The following is an 18,494-nucleotide window of genomic DNA, read 5'->3' as shown; positions in this document are numbered from 1 at the left end:
ATCGTTTCTATTTCAGCAGGTGGTCTATGAAATTCATGAATTCCATATGGTAGCTTTCAGGCAAGTTTGATTATCCCATCGGCAATTAAATTACACTCTCTCGGTATAAATTGAAACATCAATTTCCACTCTCGGTGACATAGAGCCATAATGTATGGTATTATGGAGGAAGATCCATTCTTCAACGGGCTGTTAACACATAATGTTATTGCCTTGGTATCTAGTTCAATAATAAAGTTGTGTATCCTTAATTCCCAAGAAATACACATTCTCTCGTATACACCTTAAAATTTTGTATCAAGGACCGAACAAACTCTTATGACTTTTGTAAATCTCGTGATTCACTCTCTATTTAATTGTCGAGTATTAAATATATAATCATTTAATCAAATTTTCACCGTTCCTTTCCGTAGATGTCGGGTTTTACAAACCTGTGCACGTGAGAGAGAGGACATTGATAATAGACAACCAAGGACCTTTAAAGTTGCTTGAAAGTGGGAGCTTAGTGACAATGGCTGTTGTGGGTTTTGGTCCAGGATGACGACCTTACATACACATAGTTTTAACCTTAAATATAAATATAAATATAATTTTCTTTAAAAATATTATAAATCGAAAAAACTTTCCATCTCCATGATAATAGAACAGAGAGCAACAGGTTGTAGCAATATAGAGCTCGAAGAAAAGATCTCATAGTCTTATCTGACTAAAGAGATATCCCCTTTACTTGGCCGAAACTAACTCAAAACCCTACAAATATAGTGTTTCTCTTTGAACCACTTTTTGCTATAAAACCCATTGTTTGATGCAACAGTTCTCACAGCACATTACAAATAAAACATCACCGAGATCCTCAGTCGGTTCTCAGCACGTTCAATTCCCGTCTAACTGGAACCGGATTGGCGAGCCAAATCAACAACCAGAAAGCCGTGACGGTCCTCGTCATCGCCAACGATCAATTGCGGTCCTTTAATTACCAAGCGGAGAACGATGTCAGGCAAATCCTCAGCTTCCACGTGGTACTCGATTACTACGATGAAACCAGGCTCAGAAGTTTGACGTCTAGGACGGTCCTCCCCACGCTTTACCAAGGATCTACATTGACCGTCAACAATGACGGCAACGGTGCAATTACTTTCAGACCCGCTGGTGCAAGTCCTAACATGGACATCAAATTGCTCGGCACCGTCGAAGCGCAACCCCATAGCATTTCTGTATTACAAATCGCTGGTATTATAACGCTTAGCGGTCCATCTTCCGCTCGGTCGCAGCAACCTCCATCTGCCGCTACAAATGCTTCCCCTCCTAGGAAAGTCTTAGCACCAGCTCCAACACCAAGTACTCAAGCCAAGAAGTCCTCTGCCCCTGCCCCAGTCCCGGTCCGGACTCCATCGAGACAATCTAACAATAAAACAAGAAAAGCATCGCCTCCATCCCCGAGTACTAAAACTAAACCAAGCAACAATGCACCATCTCCATCCAAGACTATATCAATCAATGCACCAGCATCACCACCTCCATCCAATACTACATCAGTCAATTCACCAACTGAAACCCCGCCACCGCCTGAATCGAACTCGACTACACCCCCACCAGTTGCTTCGCCACCAACAGAGGCCCCAGTAACGCCGCCTTCTAGTGAAGAAGGCAACGTGCCACCTCCAGTAGCAGCATCCACGCCTAAACCATCGAGCAGTACATCACCACCTCCGGCTACTGCGGCTGCAGTTGAACCTCCAGCTCCTACTAAGTCTGCTGCACCTGCACTTATTAGTTTTTGTTTTACACTTCACTCATTTACCATGATGAGATTGTCAATCTTTGAGTGTATTGATAAATTCGAGTGGCAAAGTGAAGAAAAAATGCATTGGCCAATCATTATTGTTCCACTCTACAAATCTCAATTCAGGATAAAAAGGGTTCACCTATATGCACTCAAGAACAATTATTAGTAGAGTTTAATACGATAATATAATTATTAATTTAATTAATTCATAACTAAAAATGAATATTTATTATCACCTGGTTTAGTCACATTGCATAAAAATATACACTATACAAATATCAAATATTAATCGATTTAAAAGCCCCAAACTGTTTTCTCTAATAAATTTTTTAAACCTTTAATTTTTTTTGTAGTTTTAATGAAAAATTAATATGAGAAAAGGGATTAAAATACAAACGTTTTAGTATTGATCTTATCACAAAATATAATCGATAACATGTGATGATTGATTGTCGATAGTTAAAAACAACTATAGTGTCAAAAAATGAATTGTTTAAAATTTGAGTGACAAATCGTTCCACCACTAAAGTTCAATGTTTAAAATGACGCCATTTTAATCATCAATAAATTACACTAACGATGTCATTTTGTCCATTTCATGACACTATTTAGATTTTAACGACTCTGTAACATAATTGAAGTCAAAACTAAGTTTATTGATATAACTGAAGAAATTAAAAATTTACTGATAAAATCAATTCACCCTTAAAGTTTAATGTCTAAAACTATATCATTTTAATCATCAATACCCACATTAAAATGATTTTATTTTGTCATATCATCATACTATTTAGATTTTAACTGTCGAATGACGTAATTAAAGTCAAAATTAAAATTTAGTATTATAGTTAAAGAAATTAAAAATTCAATAATATAAATTATACATTATCTAAAATTAAGTGCTACATAGTTTACTTTAATATTTAAAATACTTTTTAAAAGTATATTTAGATTAATTAAGTTTAATTTAAGATTTGATGTTTTAATTTTATTCATATTCTCACTTTAATAAAAAAAAATCAATTTTAATACTTAACTTATTATTTTTTATATCATAATTATTTTTAAATATCGACATATTTTTATTGAATGCCAATAATTCTAAAGGTAAAATGAGATGAAAATAATTAAATAATTATTTGTTACGGTAAAGACTTTTATTAATAATTAGATTTTAATGTACTATAAATGTATCGAATAACAATCTATAATAATTTAGGTATAATAGTAAAATAAAAAAAAATTAGGTAATAAAATGAAAACAAGTAGAATACTTTATGGGTCAAATCATGAATAAATCTTTTTCTAAAATATAAAATTGTTAAAAATTTGATAAATTGTAATAACTATCCGCTACAAAAAATAGCCTTAATTAGTAGACCCTCCGAAAATCCACAATAATACTCCACTTCTCGCTCTCGCTCTGTTTTCCTTTTTTCTATTTCTTTGAAAGATCGATTCAATATCTCGAATGCATCAATGGCATCAGAGAACGTGTATGTCGAGCATTGTAAAGGCATCAATGGCCTCGATAAGGTCATCTTGAGGGAGATTCGCGGTTACTCTGCTGAGGTTTTTTTTTCCCGTTTCATTCTCTCTTTTTGTCTGTTGCACGATCTTTCGTTTACATTTCGTTATCCAATCATTATTGTCTCTGCTATCCTTTATTTTCGGAAAGAAATTGTTTGTTTGGTGAATTTAGTCCGCAATATTGAAATGTGTGTCGAAATGTTAACCGCATTGCAAGAAGTAACTTTGTTTAACGTAATTTGTTCGTTTAATTATTCGTTTTATAGATATGGATCTTGCGAATTGCGACGATATAGTTGCCTGTATAATGAAACTAAACTGTGATGATTTAGCCTTGACTAATAAATTTTATGTTTATTCGTTAAGTTTGCATTGAGTTTTGAGTAATGAACGATTCATTCTTTTGTTGCAGTAGTAAATAGGTTTGCGTGTTTTCTATTGAAAAGAAGAGAAATGAAGCTAAACTGTTTGAACTCAATTATAAAAAAAAATGCACGAATCAATTGAACAAAATAGCCGGAATGATTCTTGAAACAAAACTTCATGTGCAATATTTAACGATTTCTTGTATTCAATCCTACTTTGTTTTCCTTAAACAGTTGTATCTCTTTGGAAGCCAAGTCACGTCTTGGAAGAATGACAAAAGGGAAGAGTTGCTTTTCCTTAGTAATAAGGTACCTGTTTTAGAACTATTCTTCTTAGAAATTATTTAGCATAATAATTTAAATGAATTGCAGTTACCACTTCTACTGCCTTTAGTGATCTACGCTTCATCATTAGAAATAGTATTTGAATGAACAAGCAATGGTTCATTGAATAAATTTTATCACACTGGCAGTAGTAGTGAGTTATCATTTACTCCTACTCAGCAACTACTTGCAAGTTATATAGTATTTTTTTTAGGTGTTTGATTGATACTTAATGCTGCTTCTTTTTGAGGAGGTTATTGTTAAAAAATTAGTTAATAAATAAATAAAGAGTTCGATATTTTGATACAGTCAAGGATTCTATTTTTTTAAGTACAAAATAATTGTAATTGAAACAATCGATGCATGCTGATTTTTATATAGGAAAAAGTACAGCAATTTGAATGGATCTACCACCTATTTGTATTGCCTTTTCAATTAAGCGTGTGTTCTTTCTGCAGGCTATTTTTCAGCCACCTAAGGCTATCCGTGGAGGTATACCAATCTGTTTTCCTCAAGTATGTGCTTCTAAGCTCTCTCTCTCTCACCCCTCCCCCCCCCCCCCGTTATTTTTATTTCTTTGATTCAAATTTAATTCTTTAACCATGCAGTTCGGGAATATTGATTCTCTTGAGAAACATGGATTTGCAAGAAATCTACTATGGAGTGTTGATCCTGATCCCCCACCATGTTCATCACATGCTTCTACCAGGGCCTTCGTCGACTTAATTCTCAGGCACTCTGAAGAAGAGCTGAAGATCTGGCCTCACAAGTGCATTGCTCTATATGAACTTTGTTTTATTTAATACAGTTCCTAAATTGACATCTTGATTTCAATGACCCCTTTAAGAAAAATTGTTAAACTGCTGTCTGGACCAGATTTTATATCCTTTATTCCAGCTTTTGTATTCTATGGCATCAGGTTGTGTGCTGTTTTGTAGCTAACCCATATCTAGTTTTAAATCAATCATAGATGTTCTCTTACGGATAAATTGATTGCCTTTATGTGGCATAACCTACGCATGTGAGATGGATACTAGAGTTATATCATGTGAATTAAGGGATATGCAATTCTGTGCAGGTTTGAGTTTCGGTTGAGGGTAGCACTGACTCCTGCAGGTGATTTGTTGTTGACATCCCGCATCCGAAATACTAACACCGATGGAAAGTTGTTTACATTTACATTTGCCTATCACTCATGTTTTTTCGTCACCGATATCAGGTTTAAAAAAATTATTTTACCTTTTGATAACATATCTATCATAGATATTTTTCTATGACTTTTTCTTTGTTCTGTACATTTCATTTTGTATTTACTTTTATTTAGTGAAGTGCGAGTAGAAGGACTAGAGACACTGGATTATTTGGATAACCTGCAGAATAGGGAGCGGTTCACTGAACAAGGGGATACAATAACGTTTGAGTCAGAAGTTAGTGTCAATTTTTCTTAAAGCAGGCTTATATTTCCATGTCTTTCAAATCTAATTTGAATTTATTTATTTTATTGACCTTGATGAAAAAGGTGGATAAAATATACCTCAGTACACCAACAAAAATTGCCATCCTTGACCATGAAAGGAAGCGAACATTTGTGTTGCGAAAGGATGGACTTCCCGATGCAGGTAAGTTTATTATCTCTATACACTTCCGTGCTAATTAGAACGCTGCGGGTAGGACATGTAAAACATTTGATCGGATAAGCATATAAATTATTGTTGTCGATTACAGCTAGTAAAACATATTGTTTCCTATATCTATATTTCAGTTGTGTGGAATCCCTGGGACAAGAAAGCGAAGGCAATGGCTGATTTTGGCGATGAAGAGTATAAGCAAATGCTTTGCGTACAGGCTGCTTGTGTAGAGAATCCCATCACCTTGAAACCCGGTGAAGAGTGGAAAGGAAGGCAGGAGATCTCGGTTGTTCCTTCAAGTTACTGCAGTGGACACATCGACCCGAGTAGAGTAACTTTTACTGGTTAAACACTGGTTTTTTCTTCTTCAACATATCCCTTGTACAGTTTAAATCTCAAAATCCGATTCAGCCTCCTTTGACTGGTTCCACAGATCGTGCTCCAGCCAAGCCAATTTGATTGCAAACTGTCTATGTGCCTAAAATTTTCATATAAAGAGTATGGTAATTTTGCAGATCAGTTTCTTTGGATGTTTTGATTGATTACTTCTCTATTATTCTTTCATAGAATAGAAGTCAAATTACTATTTAGTATATCGTACAAAAATTGTTTCGAAAGATAAATGAATTTCGAAATTAAGCATGATTTGCCGACATGAGTGTGGATGATGCATTGTTGTTGTTCGAAGACCATACAAAAACTCGCCAGAAGGGTCGTTGTTTTCGCTTGTGATTGTTGGCGATCAGCTGGGTCTCGGATCTTCTGAGCATCTCCCACATCACCTGCACATCTTGGTATCCACAAGTTTGTATATCATCATGTAGCTTTAAGAGCCCTCCACCTGAATCAATTATTATGGAATTATTAGTAAAAAACAAACTATGGATTCTTTTTGTTTTTGGAAGGCATATTTAGCATTAATTGGGATGATCTTGAGTGAAGTGGTCCATCGTTGTGATTCAGTCAAGATTGAGCACTAGACATTGTGGTTGAATGAAGAAAGGAAAAAAGTGATACGTTTGTTGTTTCAGGCCATTGTTAAATCAAGGCAACAAAGTTGCACTGAAAAAGATGCTGATCCCACCTTTTTTGAGTGCATGGACCATCAAGCTATGGCTTCACGGTGCACACTATCAGTTTGGGTTTCAGCATATTAAAACATATCAGTGAAAATCTAGACATGTTTTTCTTTCATGCAATTATAAATATATCCGATCAAATAGAGTTATGAAAGTTAAATATAAAAATTAAAAAGGGTTTTCCATTTATATATAAATTGGATATCGGGCATAACAAAATGGATTATAAATTTAGTAACTAAACTTTATTCTTTCTCTTGTCTTACTATTGCATTTTATTTTTTTAATTTTCTCATAACATTTTTATTCACTTAACTGTTAAAAAAGTTAACGGCGTTAAAATAAATAATTATATAAATACAAAATGACATCATTTTGATGAAAATTTTATTTTTCTAAAATAGTATCGTTTTTATTGTTGTTAACTATTAACGACGGAATAATCAAAATAGGAGAAATACAAAAGTTTCAATGAAAAAAAAAACTCAATGTATTAAATTTAGTTAGAAAATTAAAAACTTTTAAAATTCAATAAGCAAGATAAAAGAGAGAATAATATTCAATGATGAAATTTGTAATTTATCCTAATTTAAAATTGAAAATAGGATTGGGTAAAATGAAAAAAAAGTTAGAATTCCATCTTCTACCATAAATCATAACATTCCTTTCAACAAATACCAGAAGAACGTTGACCAAGGGTTCATTAAGTCGGTTTAAGAAAGATAACGAGAGGAGGTATGAAAACGCACCGTTTTGGGGAGGTTTAAGAGGGGAAGAAACGGCAACCCAAAACCGATGAAGAGGGAAAACCATCTTACTCCACCAATCCATGAATTTTTCTTTAACTATACTCTTTTTCTTGCTGATTTTGATCCTGCTCTTTCCTCCTCCTCCAAATACTCTAAACGCTGTCCCTTTGAACCCTGCCAGCTCTTTTAACTTGTATGAAGGCAAAGAAGAAGATGTTTACAACTTAACAGAAGAGAGAAGTGAGTGCTAACATTACGTCGTCCAATCCAATATTTTTTTACGAAGAGAATATGAAGAACCACAATGGCCAACCACACGTGACTGATATATATAAGTGGAAGGAAAATATCTACTTATTATTGCTTTTCTTGGTTTGAATTTTACAGAAATTACAAAAATGTTTGGTATCCATCCTTTATATTTTATTAGTCGATATGGGATGTTGGTTTGATATTTTATCTTCTTCTCAAATAATAAGATTTGTAAATAAAATAAACTGAAAAATAATGGTTCATTTGAAATGGGACAATATATTTAAACTTACTAAAAAAAATTTAATTAATTAAACCAACATTATTAAGGAAAAAGAATGGTTCATTTTAAATGGGCCAATATATTCTCTTTTTTCATGCACTTTGCTTTATGTATGGATTAATTAATTTTTTAAAACTTATTCGTATTTTTCATTAATAAAGTTGTAATTTGGTACACAAAACGAAAAATGGAGCTTTTAAAAATTAAAAATTGAAATTAATATATTAAATTGAATTAAAGTGAAGTGTTTATTTTAATAGGGGAGGGCGGTTCACTTGTTTGAATCGAAATAGTGCACATATAAAACGACACAGTATAGTTTAAATTCTGACTATTTAAAATGTATTGCTAAGGAAAATTAGTGTCAGCATTAACTAGGGATGGTAACAGTTTTTGTTAACTCCACTCAACCCGAAAATATATATATATATATATATATATATCATCTATTCGAATTTGAATCTAACCTGAAAATTATATATTCTTCACTCCATTTAATCTTGATCTGACCTGGATTTTTAGATTATAAATATGATCCGACCCGACTCAACCCAATATACTTTAATTAAAATAAAAATATTTTTTAAGAAAATTACATTATTATCTTCAGATTATGTTAGGCTAGAGTTTTACCCCTCCACCGAAATCCAACTTGACCCGACCTCACTCTCTTACAAATTTAACTCGAACCCAAGTATTTTAAAAATATATGATCTTATCGAATCGAAACAAAACTCATTAATTTAGGGTTAAAATATCATCCCTAGCAATGAACTTGGCCACGCAATGGATATGGCCATGAAAAAGATTGATGATGAAACGTACCTTGGCTCATTTTTTACCATGACTTTTGCCCAATCATATTCTGACATCTGTTATCTTAAAATTGATGAACTCTATGAATCTTTACTTTAAGAATTTCTTAGGAGATAAAAACATAAACTTTGGGGGGGAAAGTAAAGAGATAAGATGGAATACAAAGAAAAAGAAATCAAGATTCTTACTTTTTGGTTGAAAACTCAGTAGATAAGATAAGAAATAAGAAGCAAGATTGATGCTTTCACTGTTCTTCTTTAAGCATTTCCAATCCAACAGACGATAAAATGTTTCTGGAAGTGGGTCATTTTTTAGTTTAAAACTCGAATTAAATCTTGCACATTAAACTTAATCTTAAATCCTAATCAGAATCCCATTATTCGACATTAATCTTAATCCACACCATTATTGGCCTTTAAGGCCCATCTGTGTCTTGAGCCTTTGGGACCTTATATACTTGGTTTTTTTCCCAATACACCTGGCAATAAAATTAATTCACTCGATAGACCAATAGAGATTTTAATTTACAATATACGGCATTTGCTACGGTAATCAAAAAACACATCATTTTGACGTAACGAGTTTCATATGAAAATAATTTTTATTAGTCTTAGGTATGTGGTCTCCATGTAGGCCAATATTTTAATATTTTCTAATGAGTCCCATTAGAAAATATATTTTTTCATTTACTAAATAATTTAAAATTTTAAAAATTGTAAATCTAATTATGTCGAGGTGACGAGTTTACCTTGAATTTAAAAAAAAATAGTTGTTTCAGTCGTTGCACAACGGGCAGTTGCGACGATCATCATAGAACTCGTCACCTCGAGGTGAAGAGTTCGGTGAGATTTTTGAAAAAAAAAAACTAATCATTTATGGCCGTTACATTATTAGTTAAGACCTTCGGTTAAGCTGTTAAGAACAGTTGATCATCCAAACCTTTACTGTATAAAGAAGACTTCTCTTCTGTACACAAATGAAGAAAAATGAATAATTTTTTTTCTGCAATTTTGCTCTTAAATCATTATTCTTCTATATCATATATTTGTTCAATCTTTAGTCACTATATTTAAAAAATCTCATATGGTATTAGAGCGTCGATCACCGGCCCACGACGACTAATTCCGACGTTCAAGACCAGCTTGAAAGAGAAGGAAGTGTGTCCAATGTACACAGCATCTTTTGTTAATTTTGCTGTTGTAAACTAACACAATACACAGATATGTCGAAACCCATTTATGAACAAGTCAATAACCATTAGGCTCGATGACTTTAACTAAACAACAAGTATACTTTGGAGCGGAGAGTCTTGCTTTGGTGGATCATATAAAGGGAACCATATAGATATGTATGGTAATAAAACACATGTTTTGCACTGCTTACAGATTCGTCTTTGAACCATGACTTAAGAAGTATGCGTAATATCTATTTTCTTTCACAACTAATCGTCGTTGCATAATATCGGAATTATGTATACTTCTTAAGTCATGGTTAAAAGATGAACTCTGTTACACAGCTCAACCATTACATTTTACAGCTGCAAGTAGTGATTCCTTAAAGGGTTATTAATGCTTTCATAGGCATAGATAACACTTCTTCAATTACCGAAAAAGGAGTTAGAGAAGGAGAAACAGAAACAGAAAATCAATTCAATGTCTACATTTAACCTTAATACCAACATGCAAACAACTATACTGTAAATAGCACAACCAAAACTCCATCAAAATCATTCTTCACCTCAGCTTGGTGAAAAAGCAAAGAGTGCGACCATAATTAAGCTTTTCTCACGTCAAAAAACGCAAAGGAAACTATGAGAAAAAAACAATTGCACCACACTTTAGCCCCCCATTGAACCAAGCAGCATAAGCCTGTTGTCGATGGAGCATACGAGTCTTTGTTGGGTCGCTAATCGTCGGTGTGCAAGTACGAGCAAAGGAGCATGGTGGCACAGCGGTGCAAGATGTAGACTCGAGCAAGTTGTTGCTTAACCAACGAAGCACACTTGGTGGAGAAACCGTTCCGCTTACTCTTCGATGAGGCCTTGACTGATCCACAGTTGTATTGCTGGTTGTGAAACTCGGCCATGGCTAAAACCAAAGACTTTACTTTAAAAAAAAAAAGCTCAAATCGGAGCTTGTGACCGTGTGGATTAAGGCCAGAACATATATATATATATATATATATATATACAATTACAGTACCGAAAATCAAGAAAGGTGTTAAACTGCAATATAAAGGAAAGAAGTGAACATGGACAAGCGCAAAAACTGAGGAACTTAAAGAAATGTTGATTAGTGAAGTGGCAATGTGGGGGAAGCATGAAAAGTGGGGAGCTGTTGAATGAAGACGAGGCAATGGATTTTGGGTTATGGGAATTTGGGAACAAAGCCCCGCCATTATGGACTTTGGTTTTGTTGGATTATCTTGATTCTCTCTCTCTTTGTGTTGTATGCTTACAGTTCATATAATTCGTCAATTCTAAATATTTAACTTGATTCGATTGGATTCATTCTTAATATTTTATTTTAAGTCTATTTTTTAACCAAATTTGAATCACATGTTATTCTACCACTATTGAATAATTGTATAACTTGATTCCTAATTTTAAAAAGAAATATATTATTTTTTTTCATTTTAGTCCCTTGACTTTATATTTTATTCAATTTAGTTTTTTATTGCAATTTTTTCCACAAATTCTTTCTTCCATTTTTACTCGTTTATACTCTCATCAATACTTTATCCCCCAAAACACATTCTTTGAAAAATAAAATTATAAATATATTTTATAATTTTAGATGACATTTGATTTATTAAAAAATATTACAATGTGGAAAAGAATACGAGGAAATATACATGTATATCTTACATGGTTAATCAATTTGTATTATAATATTATAAATATTTATAATTAAATTAGAACGTGAATAAAAAACTTGACTCCGTTTGACTCCACTTGAATTTCAAAAACTCGACTCGATTCTAAAAATTTTCAAATAAAATTTAAATCTTAAAATAGAACACTAATTCAAAATCTTTTGACTTATCTTGACACGATTTAATCAAATGCTCATCCATAATAGATATAATATGCCATTATTAATTTTATTGGAATTTTGAAAAAGATTTGAAGACGTTGAGGTCAGTGGCGGATCTAAAAAAATAAAAAATGAGGGTCCAAAATTATAATACTCTATTTTAAAACAATTTGGGCATGCAAATTTCCTTATTTTTCCTATTTCCATTAACAAATTAAACTAAATTTAAATTTCTCCCAAAATAATGGGTGTGCAAGTGCTCCCCTAGAGAGCCACATGCATCCGCCACTGGTTGAGATTCAATCCCAAATTTTGAGATTCAATCAATGAATAATTAGTGCATAAGTAATTGAACCAAAGCCGAGTATGATTAACTTAGCCAACATTTTGCAGTATGTGGCTGATTCCTTTGTCGATGGTATATGACAAACCATATCTGAATTGCTGGACTCATACATTGAACATCTGAGTTTGATGGGACTAATATTACTATGTTGACTGATAGGCAGCTGAACTGCTTAATTTACTAATCATTTTCCAAGCTTATTATTAGTTTGATAGTTGAAACAAATATGGGATTGGGGGATCCACGTATCATGCTTTGGAGTTATGGTCAATGCAGACATCTCTATCTCCATTGAACTTTGGGAAGAAGCACATTACATTTGCGGACCTCAACACGATCCTTAGTTATTGAACTTGGTTTCATGGGCACGGGAATGAAGCTTACCAACTTTCTCTTGCAAGATTTCAAAACTATTCGAATTCGTGTCAGATAGGTTTGTTTTATTAAAAGGGATGAAATGAATGGGCCGAGTACACGTGCCTTTGCTGTATCTTGAAGATTGAGTTATAGTTTTGGGCCAAGCATTCCGAGGCTTAAGCTTTAAACCTGCTTTGTTTTATAGGTTTGTTTTGTAACTTTTAATAGTAAAGAGAATTTAATAAAATAAAATCTTATAATCTAGGGGTCGTTTGTGTATTTTACCGTAAAATTAAAACGTCACTTAGATATGACGTAGTTTTATCTTTTATAATAACTTATATTATAAATAAGTACCTAAAGTATATATTTTTTATCTAAGTACCTATAGTATTTTTTTGTCAAAAGAAATACCTAAAATATTTTTGGTCAAAATAAGTACATAAAATATTTAATTTTTTTCATCTAAGTTTAAACAAGTTGACATATGATATTAATTAATAATACTTAAGATATTTAGATGAAAAAATTAAATACTTTAAGTATTTATTTTGACGAAAAATGCTTTAATAACCTATTTTGACTAAAATAAATAAATTTAAATATTTACTTTTAATTAAAAATATTTTAGATGTTTATATAGAAAATGCCATATACTTTAAATATTTACATAAGCCTTTATATATTTATAATAGCTTTATAAAATAAAATGACTGAAGTAATGTAAGTGAGATTTTTTAATTTTTAATATAATTTAATTTGAGGATTATTTCTTCGACTTAAAGACTTCAGGCCTTTTAAAAGTCAAATATGAAGACTGTAAGATTACATGGCGTTTCTAACAAATGAAGAAAATTCACGACTATATGACATTTTTAGACAAATGAAGAAGAATATGAGAGCACAATACTTTTTCAGACCAATAAAAATCCTACTTTAGTAAATATAAATAATACGATGGATTACTTGTATGGGCGAGGAAGCCGCATTGTGGGGCTTTGGATTCTTCTGGCTAATCGAGCTGCCAGCTTCTGCTTGGTTATGGACTAATGGCTGAATAAGTATAAAAACCTACAACAGAATAAAAAACAATTTTTTATTGAGATGGAAGAATAAGAAGAGAAAGGGTGTAAGACCAGTCCAGTTTTGGTTTCTGTGAAGGGACCAGTTTTGGAGAAAGATGGTGAAGAATTGGAGGAAAGCTTTGATTTTGGTGCTGTTTACAGTCTGCATTCTGGGGTTTAAGCCAAGATTTGTCAATGGCGAAACAGATCAAGGAGATGGTTAGTGTTACTTGTTATGCATCTTGCTTTTCATCGCCAAATCTGTGATCTTTGTTGGTTTTACTTTTTTTGCTTGGCTTTGCTCTCTGCTATGTTTTTATGTACATAAAATGGACTAGTTTGATGGCAATGCCATTTTAACTTTGTCGGCGGTGTTTATAAAGGTTTGACCTTGATTTCCAGAGGTGGGTTCTTTGTGGGATTGTATTTTTATAAGAAAAGGATGAGTAAAGTTTGGTTTTTTAGTTGTCGGTTTAATTCATAACTTGATGGGATGTGAGCTTCTGGACAAATTTGCAATCTTTTTGGTGTTTCTCTTGATTGCTGCTGACTGGTCCAAAATGCCATTTTACTTTTGTCTGCCTGGAGAGACCACTGCCTTAATGGTTAGAACTCACTGAACCTATATCAGCAATCAAAATTCTTCCCAGAGAGATTAACTCCAATAATCATGGCTCTTTATGTCTACCTATAGTATCATAACAATTAATAAGCTTTATATCTCTTTGTAGATTTTGTTGAGGGCATGGTCTTTCCTCTCTGGCCACACTGCTTAAGCTTTGGTCTTTCCTCTTTAGCTGGTCATGTTTTTTAATGGAAGTATTATAATTAAAATTCTCTCCTTGGATTACTCATTCTGCATGTTGGCATGTATGTTATACAGCTTCTGCCCTTGGGGTTATGTACAGCACTTTAAATTCGCCACAGCAGCTAACCGGGTGGACTGCTAGCAATGGCGATCCATGTGGGCAGTCCTGGAAAGGTGTTACTTGCTCAAACAAGCGTGTCACCGAAATGTGATTTTCTTTTATCCCTGCTTTCCTTTCAGACTGCTTATCCTGCATCTTTCTGATATTAACTACATTATGGTCTTCTATTGCCTTTTATCAGTAAACTGTCAAATCTCGGACTTTCCGGGACAATGGGTTACAACCTTCAAAGTTTAACATCATTGAAAGAATTGTAAGAAATCTATAACCTTTAACAGTGTATTGACCTGTTATATGTTTATCTGATTTGTACTGATGTTTTGGCAAAATCTGCAGGGACTTGAGCCATAACAATCTTGCTGGAGACATACCATATAATATTCCTCAGAACTTGCAGCGATTGTATGTTTAATTCATGCATTTGTGTCCTTTCCTATTGATTTTTTATAAATGATTTATATAATGTTCATCCTTATGCAGAAATCTTGAGTCTAATCAATTTACAGGAGGTGTCCCTTATTCTATCAGCCAGATGCCTTCTCTTCAATACCTGTAAGTAATGTTCCAATTATTCATCTCTCGACGCAAGGTCCGTAACATTTAAACTCTAACAGTCTTTTTTCTTCCCATTTGCTGAAATTCAGAAATCTTGCTAATAACCAGTTGCAGAATGCATTGAGTGACATGTTCTGGTCACTTTCTTCCCTCTCCACATTGTAATATGTTCTTCCTTCCTCTTATCACGTTATATAATTTTTTTAATTGTCCTTCTTTAAGCTAATTTAACCGAAATAACTAGTTAAATTTATCTTTATACCTTGCTTCAGGGATCTCTCTTTCAATTCTCTGTCTGGTTCTCTACCTGAGAGCTTTAAGAATCTCACCAGTATAAGCTCTCTGTAAGTATTAGAGGAGATATCTTTTGTTTAACACTTTATATGATGAATTTTTATTTTTACTTTACATATATTTACCCTTCTGTAGGTACTTGCAAAACAACCGTTTTCGGGCACTATCGATGTCCTTGCAAATCTTCCCTTGATAATCTGCGAGTAAACTGGCATATCATTTTGATAATTTTAGATATCATATATTGTTTTTTATCTGTAATTGACCTATGATACTGCAGTCTGGTGATGGTTGTTATTGTGTCTCACAGAGACGTTTCCAATAATCGTTTTACTGGCTGGGTGCCTGATCAATTGAAAAGCATCAATTTGAAGTAAGCAAGCGTTGTCCATTATCGAGTGTTGAGGTTTCTTTATGGTCAAAGAAATTATTTATAATTTCAATGAATAATCTCTATGACAGGAGGGACGGTATTCATGGAGCTCGGGGCCTGCCACCCCACCTCCGCCTGGAACTCCTGCTACTAGAAGCAACAGAAAGCGCAACTCTGGTAGCAATGGTTCCGGATCAGATGCTTCTCGTGGGGAGTAGCAGTTCAGGAATCGGAGGTGGAGCCATAGCTGGAATAGTGATATCGGTCCTCGTTGTCGGAGCTATTGTAGCGTTCTTTTTGGTGAGGAGAAGATCCAGGAGGTCAACCTCGGATATCGAAAAGCTTGATAATCAATCCCTTGCTCCTCTTGCTTCTAATGAAGTGCACGGTAACACTTAATAGTCTATCTATAATTATGCATGGTGGCCAAGTTGAGTGTCACCGTAAACATGAGAACTCTCAGTTCTCTTTATCTAACTATTTGTTTCTAATGCTTGAAATCGTGTTGCAGAAAACAAATCCATGAAGTCTTCATCTTCATTTGACAGCCAGGCACTTGATACTCCCATTTCAATAAATCTTCGACCCCTCCTATCGACCGTCACAAATCATTCGATGAGGAAGAGTTTAATAAAAAGCCTATTGTTGTTAAGAAATCGGTACCACCTCCTACAAATGTTAAATCATATTCAATAGCAGACCTCCAAATGGCTACAGGCAGTTTCAGTGTTGAAAATCTTCTTGGTGAAGGGCCTTTTGGACGTGTTTATCGAGCTCAGTTTGGCGATGGCAAGGTAGAATCTTGCTCAGTTTGGCGATGGCAAGGTAGAATCTTACTTCCTAGAAAATCCGTAGTCATATTAAATATTGAGATTCATTAGCTCTTCCCAGCGGAATGTCGGACGATTTTATGGAGGTGGTTTCAAATAATTTCCCAGTTGCATCACACAAATGTAACAGAGCTGGTTGGCTATTGTTCGGGGCACGGACAACACCTGCTTGTCTATGAGTCCACAAAAATGGTTCTCTTCACGACTTCTGCATATACCGGATGAGTACAGTAAGCCATTGAGTTGGAACTCCCGTGTCAAAATTGCTCGGGGGACTGCACGTGCTGTAGAGTAAGTCGAAAATTCAGTCTTGGGCTACAATAGCTATTATTTATTTGTAGAACTTTTGCCTACTCGTATTACCAGACCTTTGAACCTTGGAAAGTCAGGTAGTTGTCTGATGAGGTTAAAAATATTAATGTACCTACTGATATCCGATTAACTATTATTTCAGATTAACTATTTGTAAGTTGCTAGTAGGTATCTGTTGACTATCAGGAATCTCTATATCTTCATTATGATCCGGTATGTATTGTGTTCTGTGATAAAAGTCAGCTCGGAAGTTAGACTTTCGTACCTACCGTAGTTATTATATCTGCAAATGGGCAATGGCTACTTGGAATTGATAAAGGTGTTTATTTTCAGGTACCTGCATGAAGTTTGCTCGCCATCCGTCGTTCATAAAAATATCAAGTCAACCAACATCTTACTTGATGCTGAGCTCAATCCTCACCTTTCCGACTCAGGATTGGCATCCTTATTCCCAATGCTGACGAGGTACATTGTGCATTCTAGAAGTTACTGTGTTATTTCATAAACTAGTAAATATTTGATGTTAACTATTGTGCTTCCCACTTGCTATACACAACTATGTCGTACATCATTTATTTTCGAATTATATCGTGCCTTCTGTTCGATACGGGTTCTCATTAGGCCTAGTGTTTCTATAGTTGCTTATGTATATACTGATATCTTCTCGTTCTGGTATGCAGGTACTGAATCGTGATGATGTGGGGTCTGGATTTAGTGCACCCGAGGTTACAATGTCCAGTCAGTACTCTCTTAAGAGTGACATTTACAGTTTCGGAGTGGTTATGCTGGAACTTCTCACTGGGACGTAAGCCATTTGACAGGTGAGGAATCATCTATGAAAAGTCGGGTAGTCCACGTTCAGTCTTGTTAGCTACAATCACAATTCTGACACCATACGATTTTTTTTTTCTACACCACAAGGCCTAGACTAGAGCAATCTTTGGTTCGATGGGCTACTCCTCAGCTCCACGATATCGATGCTCTATCCAAGATGGTTGACCGGCTCTTGAAGGGCTTTACCGGTTAAATCTCTCTCACGTTTTGCAGATGTCATTGCTCTGTGTCCAGGTAATATCTTTTGGCTAAATGAAAGACGAGCTTTTTCTCTCTCTGTTTTGCCTTAAACTGATCCCTTTGCTTGTTTCTTTGGTGCAGCCGGAGCCCGAGTTTCGTCCACCTATGTCAGAAGTGGTCGAAGCATTGGTTCGACTCGTGCAACGAGCTAACATGAGTAAGAGAACAACAGGGTTGGACCAAGGCGTATCTCACGGACCAACAACCCTGATAATACACGACTACATGTAATGGCCTTAGAACTCTCGCTTGATTGTTTTTGGTGATTGTAATCGTGTTTGAATATTTTTTTGGGTTTCATTGTAAAATAATTATACGCACCTTAACTTTAGTTTTGGTTTCAGTTCAGTCCCAGCAGTTTGTAATATGTTGCAATATAGTCCAACTGGTGAAATACCATAGATTGAAATTCTTTCACCCTCTGTACATGTTGAACTTTTAGTTTCTTTTTCTATCTACAATAATAAGGCACAAAGTATTCTCAATTCTCAGTTTCTTCTTAATTATTTCTTT

At 34.2% G+C, this 18,494-nt stretch overlaps 1 protein-coding gene and 1 pseudogene across 1 annotated transcript; both read left to right on the top strand.

The window, feature by feature from the left end:
- Nucleotides 1-3,177: 3,177 nt before the first annotated feature.
- LOC120169976 (putative glucose-6-phosphate 1-epimerase) lies at nucleotides 3,178-6,080 on the top strand. The gene is made up of 8 exons (XM_039178046.1): nucleotides 3,178-3,358; nucleotides 3,916-3,990; nucleotides 4,464-4,520; nucleotides 4,614-4,774; nucleotides 5,084-5,224; nucleotides 5,330-5,432; nucleotides 5,525-5,624; nucleotides 5,768-6,080. The coding sequence occupies exons 1-8, from the start codon at nucleotides 3,266-3,268 to the stop codon at nucleotides 5,980-5,982; spliced, it is 945 nt and encodes a 314-aa protein (XP_039033977.1). The 5' UTR covers nucleotides 3,178-3,265; the 3' UTR covers nucleotides 5,983-6,080.
- Nucleotides 6,081-13,541: 7,461 nt separating this feature from the next.
- On the top strand, nucleotides 13,542-18,464 carry LOC120169901 (annotated as a pseudogene).
- Nucleotides 18,465-18,494: the final 30 nt, after the last annotated feature.

The sequence above is a fragment of the Hibiscus syriacus genome, unplaced genomic scaffold, assembly GCF_006381635.1.
Source record: "Hibiscus syriacus cultivar Baekdansim isolate YM2019G1 unplaced genomic scaffold, ASM638163v2 tig00111769_pilon, whole genome shotgun sequence".
NCBI lineage: Eukaryota > Viridiplantae > Streptophyta > Magnoliopsida > Malvales > Malvaceae > Hibiscus > Hibiscus syriacus.
This window is presented reverse-complemented; position numbering and strand designations above follow the sequence as displayed.